Source organism: Theobroma cacao, chromosome 8, assembly GCF_053813885.1.
Source record: "Theobroma cacao isolate CCN51 chromosome 8, ASM5381388v1, whole genome shotgun sequence".
Classification (NCBI taxonomy): domain Eukaryota; kingdom Viridiplantae; phylum Streptophyta; class Magnoliopsida; order Malvales; family Malvaceae; genus Theobroma; species Theobroma cacao.
In genome coordinates this window covers 579876-597783 of record NC_142646.1, presented here as the reverse complement: position 1 = coordinate 597783, position 17908 = coordinate 579876, and the positions used below count along the sequence as shown (strand labels likewise).

Sequence of the window (17908 nt, the reverse complement as noted above, 5' to 3'; positions counted from 1 at the left end):
AAACTACACCCTGGTTGTTATGTTGTCTTTGGGAAATATGCAGTAGGCATTAACATTGGCTTGAGTATATGTAGATACTAGATTTTGATTAATACTGTTACTCTAAAGAATTATGTTACAACATAATATTGTACAGAGAATAACCAGAACAAGTGAAGTGTTACTTCACGCAGAATAAGTGAAGCGCTACTTCAAGTACTACTTAAAACAGAACAATTAGAAAATGTAAAGTATTACTCCATATGGAACAACTAATATAAGTAGAACAGCCACTTTGAATAGAATAATCGCTTCACTTGGATGACAGTGAAAGTAGCTCAGAATAAGTTACAGGGTTCATGGGTTACTTTCATCTTTGAATGTTCCAGAGAGTTTGGCTTAGTGGCTCAAATATGGAGATAATTAAGAGGTCTTCCTCTTAACCCTTTCTTGAAGTACAAGTGTTTCACCCTCTTACCTTGTTCTCATATACTTATTCATGTACAGCTTATTCTCTTGTACCTATTCTCGTACAACTTCTTCTCTTATACCTATTCTTATAAACCTATTTTCTATTACATTTTTTTGAGAACAAGTCTTACTATATTCAATTACAGTAACGGTTACTTACATTAATATTCTTCATAACAATGTCATTCATTAGGCGCATTAAAGCCTATTGTTATGTAACCGTCACTTTTAGCACTATATATAGAGCCTCACAATTCATTTGAGAGACTCTTCTCTCCCCTTTAGTCTAACACATTCTCAACTTCAGAGCTTCTCTCTCTAAATTCTCTCTCTGATTATCTTGTACTCTCTAAGTCTCTTTAAGTGTTTTCTTATTGTCTTTCACCTGCCACAGCATTTAGTATTTCAGGAACTGTTTCAATCTTTCTTTTTGCCGCCTCTGACACATCATTTTACTTATTTGCAATGCTTTCTCTCTCTATCACAAGAACCCTTTTACAGTATATATACTTACATACTACTATATAAGTTAGCATAAGCTCCGAGTCCTGAGGCCACAAACTCTCTGTACCGAATTAAGTTATAGCCGCAATGAAAGTCACTATCATATGGCTGCTGCTGCTGCTATTCCCTTGCTACTTCCCAGGTTTCCCCGCTTCATGCAAGGGAAACCAGATTGACAATCTCAACAGGTTGATCGAATCTCGAAAATCCTCCAACCCACCTCGGCCTGAATCATGGGCTCAACAAGATGATGATACAGAAGATAGTCATACCCCTCCTGTGTATGTAGCATCCCAAAAAGGGTTGATGCAAGCTGACAAGATCAACGCACTGCCGGGTCAGCCTGAAGGAGTGGGTTTTGACCAGTACGCAGGCTATGTAACAGTGGATCCGGTGGCTGATCGAGCATTATTTTATTATTTTGTGGAGTCACCGGTAGATCCTTCCAAAAAGCCTCTCGTTCTATGGTTAAATGGAGGTAAATTAAGTACTCAAATTCATCTACAATAACATATCATATTAAAAATCATACCTTGGCGTAGCATCTCTTGTTTACTGCATCAGCATGGTCTTCATATTTAATTATATAAGCGTGAGGATAGTCATAAAGAGAGGTTTTTGCATTTGCATAAGAAAAAGCTTGGAAGACAGTTCTGAACAATACCGATTCAGAACTCCAAGGTTTAATACTATCCATAAATCGGTCCTTAGCTGATCATTTCACGATCGAAATAAGAGAAGCGCGTTTGGCATCTGAAATCAACATCATGCTTCAACTTTCATTAGAAACAGAGCACTTAGGCGTCAAAAAACATCATACTCGTGCTAACCAGGGAAGCAGATTCAGTGGAGTAGACGAGACAAAATTGGTTCAGTCCTAGCATATTCCACGCGTAAAGGACCCGGAATCTCCAATTTTCCACCTACTCTGGGACCATTAAGTCGTTTTGATATGGCTTGATTAACCAAGTCCAGCCAGGCAGGAGTCCAAAATGGGCACGGCACACTGCTCCAAGAAGATCCCACCCGGCTCTTATTTTCAAACAATCAGGGAGTGCTTTCCCACGAGAAAAGCCAACTAATGAATGTCGTTGCCCTGAAGCTTAATCATGAAACCCAAACATCATCCGGGGAGGTCCCACCACTAAGTGAACTAATTAGCCAGATTTTATGGCATGAATTGCCATTGCTTGGGTATTTTGATGCTGACTTCCTACGAAAGCCTTTCATTTTTTCTTCCCTTGTTTGCTTCTCCCGATTTCCGAAAGCTCTGTTTGTATTTGTACCTCTGACAGCTTCATTGATTAAATCCATTTCAAAAATAGTATATGCTCTCATTCATCGACTCAAGTAACCAGATAGGCGTTTGGCCTAACTTAGACTCTAAGTTACAGATTTTTTTTCTTTTTGTGAAAGATTGAAGTTTCATTGCTAATGAGGATGGAAACAATCCTCTTCAAAAGAACATCATTAAAGACAGTGCTTTGTGGGTTATACGTGGACACAAAAAGCAGGTATAATCCCCAAATCTTCCTCACAACAACCCACAAACACCTACTCTAAGCTACAGATATAGCTTTACAGAAATCCCAAACCACTTACTTTTTATCCGGACTTGTCCTTTTTTCTCAATGATGGAATCTTGAGTTGGTTCAGCACTTACTTTGCTTTACTATGACAAAAAAAAGAAAAAAGAAGAGTAGGAAGTTTCTTTTTGCCCACCTTTGAGTCGCGGGGCAGGACCGACTTGTAATGGTCTTGGTAACTATCGCCATTGAAGGAATCCAAGCCCATCGTCACTCTGCCCAGACAAATCAAGTGTCTAGAATCTGTAGACATCAATAAGATAAAATAAAATAACAGAAAAGGGTTGATTGGTCATGATGTACAGGTCCAGGATGCTCGTCTTTCGGGTATGGAGCCATGCAAGAACTGGGACCTTTCAGAGTAAACAGTGATGGAGAAACGCTGTACAGGAACGAATATGCATGGAACAATGGTAACATTAACTCTGTTTCCAAGTTTGACAACATCGTTTTCTCATTTCTCTTGATTTCTACTGACACATCCTACAAAAAAATTGGCAGTTGCAAACGTGATCTTTCTGGAGTCGCCGGCAGGAGTCGGGTTTTCTTATTCAAAAAATTCCTCTGACTACACCAGCGTAGGTGACAGGAAAACAGCACAGGACTCCTACATTTTTCTCATCAACTGGCTCGAAAGATTCCCACAGTATAAAACACGCGATTTTTACATAACCGGTGAGAGCTATGCTGGCCATTATGTTCCTCAGCTTGCTTACTATATTCTCGAGAGAAACAAGAACACAACTCAATCTGTCATCAACCTCAAAGGAATTGCTGTAAGTTTACTGACGAAACGCCATCCTTTTTTCAATGTGAAAAGAGGCTTAAAGCTGTGAATTGTTATGGATATTGCAGATCGGAAATGCTTGGGTAGATGATGTTGCTTGTACGAAGGGCTTGTTTGATTACTTATGGACGCACGCTCTCAACTCTGATGAAACCAATGAAGGAATTAACAAGTACTGCAACTTTGCTAGTGAAGATTCACTTACCAAAAAGGCAGATGCAGACGACAATCCGATCCAATGTGGAAAGTATCAGAAGCAGGGACTTCTAGAGTTGGGAGACATCAATCTGTACGGAATTTATGCCCCTCCATGCTATACATCAGCACTAAAATCTGGATCAACTGGCAATGTAAGTATCGTACTCCTAAAACGATCGTGCTTCATAACAATCCTTACTGATCAATAAGACAATGAATCGGTCATTAAAAGTAAATCTAAATATGAAATGGATAGACCAAAGATGCGAGCTATTATAACCATGGAAGAGTAGAGAAGCAAAGATGTCAAACAAAGCAAATGCGCCTTAAGACATGGACTGAACTAATTCTTGATGATCTTGAATCTTTAGGTCAAGAACTATGATCCATGCGCTGAGTATTACGTTAATTCCTACCTAAATCTTGCAAAGGTACAAGCAGCCCTTCATACCAAAGCTACGAATTGGTCAGGTTGCAGGTAGGCAAGACCCTGCCAATTTGCTTTTCAAATTATTTGTTCTCATTGAGTATACTATGTTACCTGTGATCAACAATAACAAGATATGCATGCAAATTGAAAGAACAGCTTCGTACCACGTTAAAAAGCTTGAAAGGGTGAAACAAAAACTCCTAACCAGTCCGCTTCTGTACCATGTTCAGTGATGTTGGATGGACAGACAGCCCAACGACTATTCTTCCTGAAATACGGCACTTAGCCAGGAAGATTAGGGTGTGGAAATACAGGTATATTTCTCAATAAATACAGCATTACTGCACCGAAAGTCTTACACATTCACTAATAAGATATATACTTGTTATTATCTATAAAACAAAACCTGCGGCCAGTGGCGACACAGATGGCCGAGTTCCAGTGACATCTTCTAGGTACTCCATCAACAACCTAAACCTTCAAGTAGAGACTGCCTGGCACCCATGGTACTCTAATAGTGAGGTAATATGGTCTTAATTTCCTGCCATATGACAAATCCTAATCTGTAACCTTTTATGTACACTCCAAGAACTGACGGTGGCAGGTTGGAGGATATGTTGTTGGCTACAAGGGAGTGATTTTTGCCACAGTACGTGGAGCTGGTCACACAGTTCCAAGCTACCAACCAGAGCGAGCACTCACCATGATCACATCATTCCTTCAGGGGAAACTGCCTCCTGGCAAGCCTACCTCTTAACAAACCTACGGGGAATACACTTCACAATGGTAATCATCCTATTCTTAAATTCCAGAAATTTGTCGGCAAGCTGACAAGTTTTCTCTATATAATCTTTGCATAGAAGTTAGAAGGCAAGGAGAAGACGTATCATTGGAATGGGCGCTAAAGAAATTGAACCAGTTCTCTGCTGATAGAATTATTCTAAAAGTTAAAAGATATCTATGGACAATGTATTATTATGTTTCTATTTTTAACAACTATCTACGAATAGACATAATCATTTAAGTACATCATCCATTTAGAAATTAGGCCAAAGTATATAGAGCTTGTGCAATGGCTGTGTGAAAACCTCTCAGTTGCTACCTGACAGTATATCTCCCTTCCTGTATAATTTCAAGGAATTCGCCCCTCACAAGCAGAAATACAGTTATAAACCTTACCAGATCATCAAATTTCTCATTCGGGGAAGGATTGACAGCAAAATCTAAAAATCTCAAAGTAAAGACATACTAGAGTGCAATTCTAGTACAAGTTTCTTAAATTAAATTGATTTTTATTGTCAACTTAAAATATATAAAAAATGTCATACAACAACATAAAAGGACAGCAACTATGATTACAACTACAATTAACAAAGTCTCCTACTGCTTACAGATTTTATGGAGTGGCAGTGCCACCAATCCAATTTCAACACAACTGACATTGAGTCAAATGAATGGGCTTACAGTGAGAAAATACTGTACAAGTTTCAATTATGTTGAAATGAATAGCCTCTCACTAACCTTAAATTACAATGCTGCCAATAGGACATGTACCTTCAAAATTCTGAATTTTCAACAAATTCCCATCCTTTAGCGTGGCCAAAATTTTCTTCTCTTTCTGTTGTCTGCAGCTCGCATGGAATTTGTGAGGCTTATGGTTCAAAATCTGCTTCATTCTGCCTCCAGACTTCCAAAGGAACCTAGTAGAATAACTCATTTATTCTTTGAGAAAATATGATGTTACTTCCTAAAATAACTGGAAAAAAGAGGCGAAAAAGGTTACCTTAATATCTTTCATTCCTAAAAACTGTCATGAGCTCTTAAGGCTTCAAGGATGCTACCAACCCAGCTGCCAATACACAAAAATCAAAAGAGCCGGAATCTTTAATTTAGTCAAAAACAACTTCCAATTTGATAAGCATTCATGGTTAAGGAGGTTCAGAGAGAGAGAAAAGGTGAATATAAGAGAAGGAAGAACTCATTTGCCAAGTCAAGGAAGCTCAGCTCAAACAGAACTTTGCTCAATACTCAATAGAGTATTGGTTTTGCTGGCAGAGCCTTGGCTATTGAAGCAAATTACAGTTGCAGGAAATTTGCTGTAGTTTAACTTTATGGTTGCTTCAACAGCCATGCAAGTAATCGGACACTGAGTGTTCTAACTGCCACAAAAAAAAAAAAAAAAAGAGGAGCTTCTTCTCAATGGAACTAAGATGCAACCCACTGTTACTTGATGACAGAGCATACAAATTAGGCAAGCAGTAAATTGTAACACAGAAACAAAATGCAGAATGTTTAGAAAAAAGAAAGAGGATTACCCATCAAGTCCAGGCTGCGTTGGAAAGTAAACATTTCTCAATCCCAATCTTTTTGCAGCTGAGGCGGTTGTCTCCCCAATACAGGCAACTGAATTGCTCCAAGAATCAGGTTTTGAAATAAGATTGACCCAGGCTCTGATGCAATAAAGGTGCATAAACTAAATATATCAGAAACATATCTACCCCAATAAAACATTTGGGAAATGCAGGCAGCCCAAGCACGAGCAAGGATATGTTTTCATCATCCATATTTACGGCCATCAAGAAGGTCTGACTACGATGACAATCCAAATTATATGAAGTAACAAATGTACAGGATGGTTAATGAACTTGCAGAGAGGTAAGCTCAAACCAATAATATCCTCATTAACAGATACAAAAGCTTTAAGTTAGCCTTTGTAATTGGGCTAATTAATACAAGTGCAGAGAAAGAACTGCTACATACTGAACTGCAGAAGGTGAAGCAACAGCAACAACCGGGACAGATAGGGCCTTCTCCAAGACAATTTGGTCAACATGATCAACAAGTACCTGAATGAAATAATTAAACATCAAGGACGAAGAGAGCACACACAATTGTCATTCATAAACCATCTTCTTTAGCCCTCATGAGGCCACTGTAGCAGCTATAACCCATTACTATAGACAGACCATGATTAATACATTCAAAGATGCAAATCATGATAGGGAGTTGGGAAACCAACTATCCCATTGGTGTTCCAACAGAAGAATCAAGACAAGCATATAGACAAACTACCACACTGGCTCCAAAAAAGAGGAATACAAGCTACGAATCTTGAATTGTGACTAAATCTTGCCTCCCCAAGAACCATGGGAGGACAAAAAACTTAGCAGATTCTTCTTGTTTTCATTTCAAGCAATAAATAGCATCCCCCTAAGACATTTATGCGCTATCAACAGACTTTTAACACCATTTTGCAGGAGATAGTTACTATTTCAAATATCTCATCTCAGTCATATCTGGTTGCCCAGACAACATTATAAAATGAATTTGATGGATTATGTTGATATATTGCTCTCAAGGCTACAATAGACAGACATACTTTGTAAAATAGTGAAATTATTATGTAAGCTAAATAAAGAAGCAATTCAACTTCAATTAAGGTAGATAAGGTAAACAAAATTTAACATCAATGGAATGACACCCGGAGAGGAACCTGAAACTAAAAGTACCAACACAAAGACACTCACAGTTGTGTATGTGTTCAGCCTCATAACCTGAAATCCACGACTAGACAGGCCTTCTTCTGCAACATAAATGCCAAACCAAGGGTCAACACACTTTTTCACATTTTCCTAATGTCATAATTAAACTTCAAGCATGATACTAACTAAAGCCAATATAAGAATAATATCAAGCATAGTGATGAGGAAAAATTACTACTAAGAATTGCTTGACCAAGCTAGACATTTCTGATAAAAGTTCCCGAAGTCAAGAAACTCAATTTGAATATAACAGGGAAAAAAGGATCATACAACTAATTAACTCCAAGTAAAAAACAATTTCAGATAAGTAAGACCCAGTAGTGGGGGAAAACGAAAGCAAAACACCTATAGTTTCAAGGTTAATAAATGTGTTATGGTTTAGTATGCCACCACAACCTGATGTGCATTCATTAATAGAGAACAAGTATTTTTTTTCATTTATTTATTTATTTTTTTGGTAGGGGGTGAGGGGATGGGTTGGGGGGGGGGGGGGGGGGGGGGGGGGGGTGTTGGCTTTAAATTTTAAACTGAGTCAACCTGTAGGTTTCTTTCACAATTTAAAATTCCTTTTTCTCAAGCCTCAAAGCAAAGCTTTCTTCTCCCCTTTACTTTTTCAAGTTTAGATTTTATGCTTTTAAGAATTTAACTTTTGAGGATTTTGTTTTCGATGAAAAGCATGGCTATTTATTATGCTATAATCATATGAGTAATTATCACAGCTATAAAATTTTCCAACAAAAAATTATCACAGCTATAACATCAAATAAACTTTGCATACCCATTTAAACTAAAAGGTCAAGTTTTTAGCTTACAAATCCACTGGTTAAATGTCTCCAATGCATCACAGAGACAGAGCAGATGCTCAAATAACAAAAATCTAAAAATCAGCAAGGGCCAAAATCGCTCCAGAAAAATAGACATCCATGAGAAGGATATCAGAAAACCAATGCAATTAACTTACCAATCTCATTACTAGCTTTCACCGAAGCAGGATATAAGACGGTGCACCTTCTATTCCCATCCTTCGGAAGCTCTGAAGCCAAAATTTTTCCTGTTGCTGAATGAGTGGAATTTAAACACATTGAATGCCATTAGCATCCAAACAGTGATTATTTAATAGAGGCAAGTCATGGTTATCTATGACACCTATCAATAGAACTGCTGAGAAAACATGATTTATACTGTAACCACAACAACATGTCAGTCACATAAAAGAAAGGGTAGATCATTTTATAGCAGCACATACTCTAATGTAGCAAAATATCTCACAGAATGAGGAGCAATGTTGGACATCCAGATAAACCCAATTTAATGTTTGTAGTCTAAACTAAAAATACTAAAAATTCATAAATGCATCTAAATCAATAGGACAAAAACAATATGCCACGTGTTTCATTTTATTGATTAGAAGAATCCCTCCCAAAGTAGATGTAAGATTATTTTCATCAAAATGACCAACTCTTAAAAATTTGAATGCAGGCACATGCCACCATGCAAACACAAGCAAAGATGACCCATAAAAACAAATTTATACATAGAAAAATCGGTACCTTTTGATGGTGCAAAGGCAACATCAAGTGAGTGCTTTGATGATTGCATTAAATTGTCAAAAATACTAGCTGTACCAGCTCCAACAACACCTACCCTCACACTTGGGGTTCCAGCTGCCCTAAAGGAAAAAAATGAAGCCCATGTGTCCAAATTAAACACTAATCAATAGAAAATTATGTAATTTTAGAGCCACACATAAAGATGTCCTTTAGACACATATCCATACGTAAATCACACACACAAATACTTAACTTTTTGAAACTGCTAATAAAAGTATAAATGCTGCAAGGCTAAGATGACAAATACATGTTGGCAAGAAAGGAGAGTAATACTGCTGAAACTTGAGAGGTATTTCAAGCAAACACATTATTCATCATTTGAACACTAAAATTTCTTAAAACCCAACAAGAAATACTTAAAATATTTTTGACATGAAACTGCAGGAGCCCATAAAGTAGATAGTTTCTCGCTTGTATGTTCTAACCCTTACTTCCATGCCTCTAGAAAGACCGAACCGGCTTCAGGTGAAGTTATGATGATCCAGTCAAACGCTGTTTCTGCTGACACCACAAAAAATATATATATTACAAGACAAGACAGACAAATTAACTTGTGCCCTCTTTATTTAGACTGTCCTAAGGGGCATTGATAGCAATCATATTATTCTCAATTATCACCATACAACTATTCCTAAGAAATTCCGCCACTTCACACAATGAAGAAGCAGTACAATAGAGCAAAAAAAATGCCTATCCAAATCCCAAATATCAGTATGCTTTGTGTTTGTAGGCCAAAACCAGACAAGGCTTGACAAACAACAGCTTAGCAGCCAATGGATGTAAACATGTGTATTACATCTAGCAAGCATAAAAGGAGACCAGCAACCTAAGACTGACTAGACATACATATTTTGAAAGAAAGATTGCCTATCATCCGTGTAATCCAAGTGACAGTCCATCCAATGCACTAACTACAAAATTATGCACAACTATCAATATAAAGCATGAAGTTTTCAAACTCACCACTTAAAACAGAAGCAAGCCTATCAAAGTCAGGCCCTTGTGTATGCTGAATAAGAGGAAGCTCCAAGCAATTGATCCCGTGTTCGGCCTACAATTTAATACAATCTTAAACCGAATATATACTTTTATAAAAAATGTTGAGCTAATATATAGCAGGATTTCCCATTTTAGTGTGTATTGTTTCATCAGACAGATTTAGCAAACATCATACATGCCTAACAGACATGTTTAAGGACTATTGTGGGTAAAAGCATTAGTGGGACCCAAGAATCAGCAATACAACTCAACATCAGGTGACACAGAATAACCAATAATCAATATTAAAGTGAACAGACAAGGCACCATTGCACACACATTGAAGTAACAAAGGGCATTAAATTATTGTTCTGCACAATCAACTAGTAATAAAAAATTTGTATTTCATTAAGTATCCTAATGTTTCCCATTACCAAATATTTAAATGAAAGCTAAGGATAAAAAAAACGAATAGAGATATGTGTACAGGAACAGAGACAAATAGCACTGGAGGAGGGGAGCAGTGGGGCAGTGAATGTCAAGGTACAGCAATAAGCACAGAAAATATGATAATAGTGGTTGTGAGTTTAGGGTTAAAAAATAAGAAACTGAGAAGAACAGGGATCAAGAAATTTAGGCATAAATTCATTACCTTGTACAATCCATATCTAAATTAGCAGCTTATGGGTTATGAAATAGTCGTAGAAGGGAAAGATGGTTGCATTTCATAAGATCAGTCATTAGTTTCAGAAGTGATTTCCATTTTTTCAAACTTTCCATTTAAGGCCATTAATTTCCACATACCACAGCAAAATAAGAGCCATTTGATCCATAAATTTGTCGAAGTTCATAATTTGAAAAAGGGAAAATCATCACGAAATGTAAAACAGAAATTATTTCCATAAAATTTTGTGAATTCGTTTACTCGAGACTTACGTTGAACCTAAATATATCTCTGGTATGACTGATTCTAATATTCAGTGCTTTTTTACAGCTAGATCTCTTGAAATAGTAATGGCATGTGCTCTACATTCTTTAATCTTTTTCTAATTTTTTTTTTCTTTGGTACGACCCAGACTCATAGTTCAAGAAGTTCATCACATAGTATTTACCCTTAAAGAAACGGTGAAAATAACAATAAATATGTTTAAGGGAAAAAACAATTAAAAATGACTTAGATGCTACTTAAAATCAATTAAAAACGACTTAGATGTTGCTTCTGTTTCAGCATTTAATCAAACAGATGATGAACCGATCCTAAATTCAGAATGCAGTTGACGATTCGTTATACATGGTAAAATAATAAACTTTTTCATTTTTTTTTCTTTTAAGTTTCAAATAAATTGTGAGAAACTTTATAACGAACAAAAATGAAAAAAAAAACATAAAAAATAAGCATTCAAAGGAGAGAATAAGAAAGAGATAAAGAATTTAAACCAGAGCGTCAATGAGCTTGGAGTTTTTGCCTCGTTCTCTGGTGACGACGACTTTCGGATTTGAAGTAGGAGTATGTTGAATCACTTGAGAAGTCAACGAAGACGAAGAAGCTCCGATTCTTGAATGAGAGAAAGAGATTCGGCTGTGAAGTTGCAGAGAAGAATAACATGGCGGAGGAGGAGGAGGTGGGAGAGGAGGAGAGAGAGGGGAGAGAGAAAGTAGCTCCATTGAAACGTGTTGGGCAAACGGATTGGCCAAAGGGGCCAGCTCTTACCGAATTAACTACTTAACCATGATAAATAAATAATTTCCGCGAAAAACCAAAAAATATCTACGCCCCGTAATTATTTTTCCCGCTTTAAAATAATGCCGACGTTTAACGTTGGTACACCTGTAGAACCTACTGGATGCCACGTGTTATTCCTTGGCGCCACCCTTGTCATATGCTTGCCGACACTCTAGCATCCTCCAATTTCCGCCACCACTTTTTCTCTTTAAACTAAGCCGATGATCTCATTTGACCGACTTTCCTGATAATCCAACGGTTTAAAATCGTGTATAGTGTTTTTGCGTCCCAAGTTCCCAACCCAGCCTTTGGGTTGGGTGTGCGCCCTGTGGTCCAAACACTTGCCAGGAGGGTCACGTGGAGGAGGGACCAGAGACGGACAGCTCGTTAGATTTTGGACCCTCGCTTCACTGTTGGGCTACAGAAGTGGTAATGTCGCTGAACCGCCCATCATCATTGTACTAATGGTGGTCATGGTCGTGATTATTACTTGCTTTACTACCTTCCTTCCCAATGCATTAAGGCATATGATTAAAATCGAAACGCATAATAAAATAAGGGTTATGATCTCGTTCAAGACGGCTTTAATTCTAATGTGCAGGTTTAAAGGTACACATGTTCATTAAAAATATTTTTTAAAAATTAATTAATTATTTAAATCAATTAATTTATAAAATTTAAAATTTTTTAATCACAAGCTCATACTTTTCAACTAAAAAAATATGTCTATAAAATAAAATAAAAACTACTCATCTTATTTTATTGCAATAACTCTTTTATGTATAAAAAAAAATTATTGTAATTCGAATTTTTTTTTAAATCATTATCTCATGCAATTTCATTACAATTTTTTTCGATCTTAATATCTCTTGTGAAAAATTTCACATTAATGAAACATTAGATAAGTATATCACTTATCACAGGCTTATACTTTCCAACTCAAAAACATATTTGTTAACTAAAACTCATTTTTCAGGTTAATGAAAAATTCATAATTCTTATATCACAAGCTCATACTTTTCAATTCAAAAAATATTTGTTAAATAAAAAAAAACTCACCTATCCTATCTCGTTAAAATAACTTTTTTACGTATAAAAAAAATATTTATCTTGATTCGAACCTCTTTCGAAATCAATATCCATTGCAATCTCAAATTTCACTTTACTGAAAAATTAAAAAAACATAAATTAATTAAAACTCATTTCATCTCTTCCGGTACAACCCAACGAATGTAATTTCAATTTATCGAGCCAAGTGGAGTTTTAAATCCTTTCAACTTTACTGTCAGTTTATCGATAGAAACCATGAAAGTTCATCTCATCAAACAGTCAAAGATTGTAGCAACTTCGAAAATAGAAGTGAGGAAGATATTGTTCTATAGGAAAGCTCAAATGCAATACAAGTACACAAACGGTCCTCCGTAGGCAGGCAAGGCACAGTTCTTATTTATGAAGCAACGTTTATTCATGAAGCAAACTACCACACCCGTCAGCGAAGTCATATATTCCAATCACTGAGTTTACCCTTTTAACTCACATAGAATTAAACAAATAATGAATCCAATCCCTAGAAAACTACTGAAGGGGTCAAAATTCAGTTCCACTCCATATTCGGAGGGATTTTATAAGGATTCTACAGAACCAAGAGAGCTACGGAGTAACAACTAACAAGGCAGTTTGCCCCCCCTCTAGTGTGAGTGTCTACTTACTAGAGCTACAAGTTCTCTCCTGCTGTTATTACTTCAGCTTACTTGCTGCTGATGACTGCCATAGATAGGATAAGCCCCATATGTGGCTGCAGCAGCCGCATACATGCCTGGGTCATGAGGTGGTGGAAAAGCATATCCATAACCATCGTAGACCTGCCCTCCATAGTAAGCTCCACCCCACTGGTTACCATAATCAGCTCTAAACTGCAATATCCCAAAAGAATAGATTCAATAAAAAATAATTCACTTCAAATAACAGATGGGAAGATTTGTCATTGAACCCGCAAACTTTACTGTATTGTTGTCAAAGCATACAGTAACAGATTCCTTGATGCCACAATCAACAATGCAAGGGCGAGTAAAGAAGACTATAATAAGAAAGAGACACCTGCTTATTTGCTGGATTGCGACCCCAAGAAAGACGCACTGTTTGCTTGCCAATAACCGTCCCATTCAACTTCTGCAAAGCCTCCTCAGCATTGTTCCTGTTGAGACTCAAGAAGTTACATCAACGTAGTAATTCGATAATAACTAAACTACACCTTTAATATAGAAGCCTATTATATGGCAAAAGCAGAAATACAGCCACATATTTACCTGTTGGCAAATTGTACAAAACCACATCCCTTTCCAACAGGTATTTTAACAGAGACTATTTCACCATACTGAGAGAAAGGTTGCCTTAGGTCTTCCTCAGTGACATTAGGGTCAAGCCCTCCAACAAATATCTAAAAGAAATTTTGATTAGCCAAGGGAGGCACAAATGGTGGTGCTCCTAGAGTTAAAGCCTAAAAAAGGAGCTGAAAAACTCACTGTTGTGTTGGAAGAATCTCCATCAGATTGATTTGAAGCACCATTTGATGCATATCCACCTTCCAAGAACAAACAGAAGTGAAAGTATCAAGTAAAATCCTACACTATAAGCAATGTATACATGAAAATAACTTTGATATTTTGATTTATCTTTAAACTATAACAAGTAACTTTGCCTGAAGAGAATTTAGAAATAGATGGGGCAAGAATGAACATCAGCAACCAAAAGTTAATTATCCACAAGGAGGCAAATATAAAATCGGGTACTAAGCATCTGCATTCGGCAATTCTCAGCACTGACATTCTTTTATGATGCTAATCATGTAATTGCTACATTCACAAAAGCCATTTTACAATGCCAATTATGTACTTGCTACATTTACAAAAGCAAATTTTAGATTTATTAAAGAAAAAATAAGAAGAAAAGGGAACAAGAAGGTTAAGTTTAGGATTCATTCTTTGAATAAGTTCAGATAAAAGGATGTTACAGTCATGAAAAAAATGATGAAATCCTCAATCATAATATAGAATCCTATTGTGGTTTCTATTTGACAAAATCAGGTGTAGATAATAACCTTTAAACTATGTCAAATCCAACTTAAAAGGCAATTCATGGCAACAGTTTCTTCACAAAACTAGTCTTAACACAAGCAATAGATGAACTATCCTCAGCAACTTCTAACAATTCCTATGCTATTTTATTGCTCACAAAAGAAAATGCCAATTACCCCTCCTGAAACTTAGTCATGGTCACTTAAGAAGGATTCAAACAACTCGCATAATATCTCATGATATAAGGACGGTGCTTATAAACAGCAAATTAAAAAGGTTTAAGCCCCCATGAAAAGAGGCTAAACCTAGTTGAGACCACAAAGGAAAGATGGGATTTGTAAAAACTTAGTTACACAAAACAAAAACAGAAAACTAGGATTTTATTGCCCAAGAAGGCTACTATTTGATACCAACACATTCTTATACCAAAAAAGTGGCAGTCAACCAACAATAAGAGAAGGAATCACTGATCTCCCAGTGCAAAAATTTTAAGTCAAAGTAGGAGCAGCAGCACCAAATTTTTTAAGCAGAGTGAAGCTAGCAAGGTGTTTCAAAGGGGAAAGGTGAGGCAAGTGTCAACAAGAAGATAAAAGATAAGCACTTTAGCAGTAAACATATATACTATTACTTAAATATAATTTTATTAAATTAGAAGTACCAATCCCTGTAAGCTTAAACAAAATGCATAAAAAACAGAAGAAGTTAAAAAATCAAAAACCTTGTGACGAATATTGCTGCTGATAACCAGAGGATTTCCTGGGAGTTGCAGCACCGATACGCATAGGCCTGCTTGAACAATATACACCATTCATCTCGGTCATGGCTTGTGACCTCTCAGTATCATCCCCAAACCTCACAAAACCATAACCCTTTGATCGACCAGTATTAGCATCGATTACAACTTTGGCAGCTTTAACAGAAGAATATTTACTAGCAAAAGTTTCATGCAATAGGCTATCAGTAACATCTGCAGCTAAATCTCCTACAAAAATAGAAAGATCAGGACCATTTTCTGAGCGCTTCTCTCCCGTGCTAAAAGTTGCCCAGTTGAGACGGAAAGGTTGCTCCATATTTGGCATCAAAATGCCACCATAATTTTGCAGAACTTTCTCTGCTGTTGCATGTGAAAAAAATTCCACAAATCCATATCCTTCTGATAGACCAGTCTGCTTATTGCGAATGACCTTAATGGACGCAATCTGCTCAAATAAATTCCAAATGTCAATTGAAGTTTGGCAGGTAACTAAAACCCTAAACAAAATTTCTATCTTTCTTTCGACTTTCTTTTCACAGAAGTTTCTCTGCCTTCTCAATCAACCATACTTGATTTAAATTTATGAAGAGTCACTATCACTATGTGTGAACGTTGCATGTAAGCCCAATGCAACAAAATTCTTGCATAAATAGGACGAAAAGTCAGAAGATATCTCTTCGACTTATTTTGAATTTTACATTTAATTCAACCTCAACATTCATACAATTCCGGAATTATGCCAAAGATAATGTGTTTTCTCGCAACAGCTTTTTCACATTCCAGACTATGTCATCAACCAGGGAAGTCAAATTTCACACTTGCTTCACGCCCTATTCAATCAATGTCTTCCTTTTGAGTTTTTTTTTTTTAATGCCTCAAATAGCCAAATGAGGAATTGAAAACCGAGTGGTAGGGAAACATACAAGCAAGGGAGCTACAATGCCAACAGATACCGTACCACTAAAAAGCACCAACTGTATTAATTATTGACCAAATCCTAACATTTGATAGGGTAAACTAGATATAGATATAAAGAAACACATCCGTTTCTCACTAAGGTTACTATTTAAAGATATATCTTCATCAATGCATTCATAGGGATAATTGCCTTGATTGTCAATATATACATTTAATTTGAAAATATTTTCATAAATAGTACCTCACTACTAAGGAAGATACAAGCACATAAATCGACAATCCATACTAAGTTGTATACCGTTAACAAACAGTGTCATAAATTGCAGAAACACGATAATGACAACGTAACTGTAGTCACAATGATCATAAAAATATTAGCCATCGCAACAATCAGTGAGCCAATTAAAAAAAAAGCATCTAAATACCTATTAAATAAAAAGATTTAAATAAGATTTTGTTCAACCTCTCCGGTGGAAGCGAAGCAGCTATGAAGATAGTTCTCGTCCATCCAATGATGCAAATCACCAACCCAGACGGTCTTGTTCTCGCCGCCGCCGCCAGATCCTTGCTGCTGCTGCGAGTGTTGCACGTGGCCATGGTGGTGCTGGTACTGTTGATGGTGATGATGGTAAGGCATGTAGTGCTGAGGTGGAGGTGGCGGCGCCACGAAATGCTGTGGCTGCATCATTTGATGCTGCATTACCATAGCTGCAGCCGGATACTGCATCGCCACCCACTGCGCCTGCGATTGCGGTGGTTGTTGAGACTGTTGCTGCTGCCGCTGGTTCTGTTCCTGCGACGGTTGCGAATCCGAACCACTGTTTTGCTGCATCCTTATCTTTTTATCGCTACTATCTTTTATCCTCTTAACAAAAAATATAAATATAAATAAAAAGATTTAAATGTTTATTTGAATTGAATCTGAGTTTTCGTTCTCTTATTTTAGGGAAGAAAAGAACAAAAAAAAAAAAAGAAAAACTGAATCTGAGTTTTTTCAGGGGAAGAGAAAATAAAGAGAGAGACGGAATGCACGGCTAGGGTCTAAGCAGAGGATTTAAGCGAAGGGTGATGGGGAACATGAAACGCGGTAGTGGTTTTAACCGTTGGATGAGGGAGGTGATAGTTTGATCTCAACCGTTGATTTTGACAATACGAAGGGGGATATGCATGGATACTGTTTTGTGGTCACTCTCACCCTGGATCCGCCGCCAGCTACCTTCTTTTTTAACAGTTTTTAACTTTGAGGAGTTCTTTCTTTAGATATTTTCCTTGGATTTTTTTATTTTTTAAATTAGAGGATTTGTTTCTATAAATAGCTAAAACATAATAATAATGTGGGTTTATGTTTGGCTTT

At 36.8% G+C, this 17908-nt stretch overlaps 3 protein-coding genes across 9 annotated transcripts; 1 reads left to right on the top strand and 2 right to left on the bottom strand.

Moving 5' to 3' along the window:
* The first annotated feature begins 890 nt into the window (after positions 1-890).
* On the top strand, positions 891-4982 carry LOC18591256 (serine carboxypeptidase 1-like). 3 transcript variants are annotated; one of them, XM_018125794.2, is made up of 9 exons: positions 891-1432; positions 2846-2953; positions 3042-3316; positions 3396-3677; positions 3897-4003; positions 4186-4269; positions 4372-4477; positions 4587-4741; positions 4816-4982. In XM_018125794.2, the coding sequence occupies exons 1-8, from the start codon at positions 1042-1044 to the stop codon at positions 4710-4712; spliced, it is 1479 nt and encodes a 492-aa protein (XP_017981283.1). In that variant the 5' UTR covers positions 891-1041; the 3' UTR covers positions 4713-4741; positions 4816-4982. The 3 variants fall into 3 exon arrangements, with proteins under 3 accessions (XP_017981283.1, XP_007017342.2, XP_007017341.2); XM_007017280.3 differs by having other exon boundaries at positions 918-1432; positions 4560-4741; positions 4819-4982; XM_007017279.3 differs by having other exon boundaries at positions 919-1432; positions 4560-4741.
* On the bottom strand, positions 2940-11818 carry HEMD (uroporphyrinogen-III synthase family protein). Of its 5 annotated transcripts, XR_016027966.1 has the most exons (11): positions 11523-11816; positions 10071-10158; positions 9539-9608; positions 9048-9166; positions 8459-8554; positions 7483-7538; positions 6716-6801; positions 6271-6405; positions 5739-5804; positions 5510-5655; positions 2940-3723 (listed from the first exon to the last, which is right to left on the bottom strand). XR_016027966.1 is itself a non-coding variant. In XM_018125797.2 (10 exons), the coding sequence occupies exons 1-9, from the start codon at positions 11748-11750 to the stop codon at positions 5756-5758; spliced, it is 924 nt and encodes a 307-aa protein (XP_017981286.1). In that variant the 5' UTR covers positions 11751-11818; the 3' UTR covers positions 5227-5655; positions 5739-5755. The 5 variants fall into 5 exon arrangements, 3 of the variants coding, with proteins under 3 accessions (XP_017981286.1, XP_017981284.1, XP_017981285.1); XR_001929056.2 differs by lacking the exon at positions 2940-3723 and having other exon boundaries at positions 5227-5655; positions 5739-6114; XM_018125797.2 differs by lacking the exon at positions 2940-3723 and having other exon boundaries at positions 5227-5655; positions 7483-7535; positions 11523-11818.
* A 1414-nt stretch (positions 11819-13232) lies between these two features.
* LOC18591254 (polyadenylate-binding protein RBP47-like) lies at positions 13233-17587 on the bottom strand. Its single transcript, XM_007017267.3, has 6 exons — positions 17018-17587; positions 15601-16081; positions 14331-14389; positions 14115-14245; positions 13906-14002; positions 13233-13721 (listed from the first exon to the last, which is right to left on the bottom strand). The coding sequence occupies exons 1-6, from the start codon at positions 17384-17386 to the stop codon at positions 13551-13553; spliced, it is 1308 nt and encodes a 435-aa protein (XP_007017329.2). The 5' UTR covers positions 17387-17587; the 3' UTR covers positions 13233-13550.
* Positions 17588-17908: the final 321 nt, after the last annotated feature.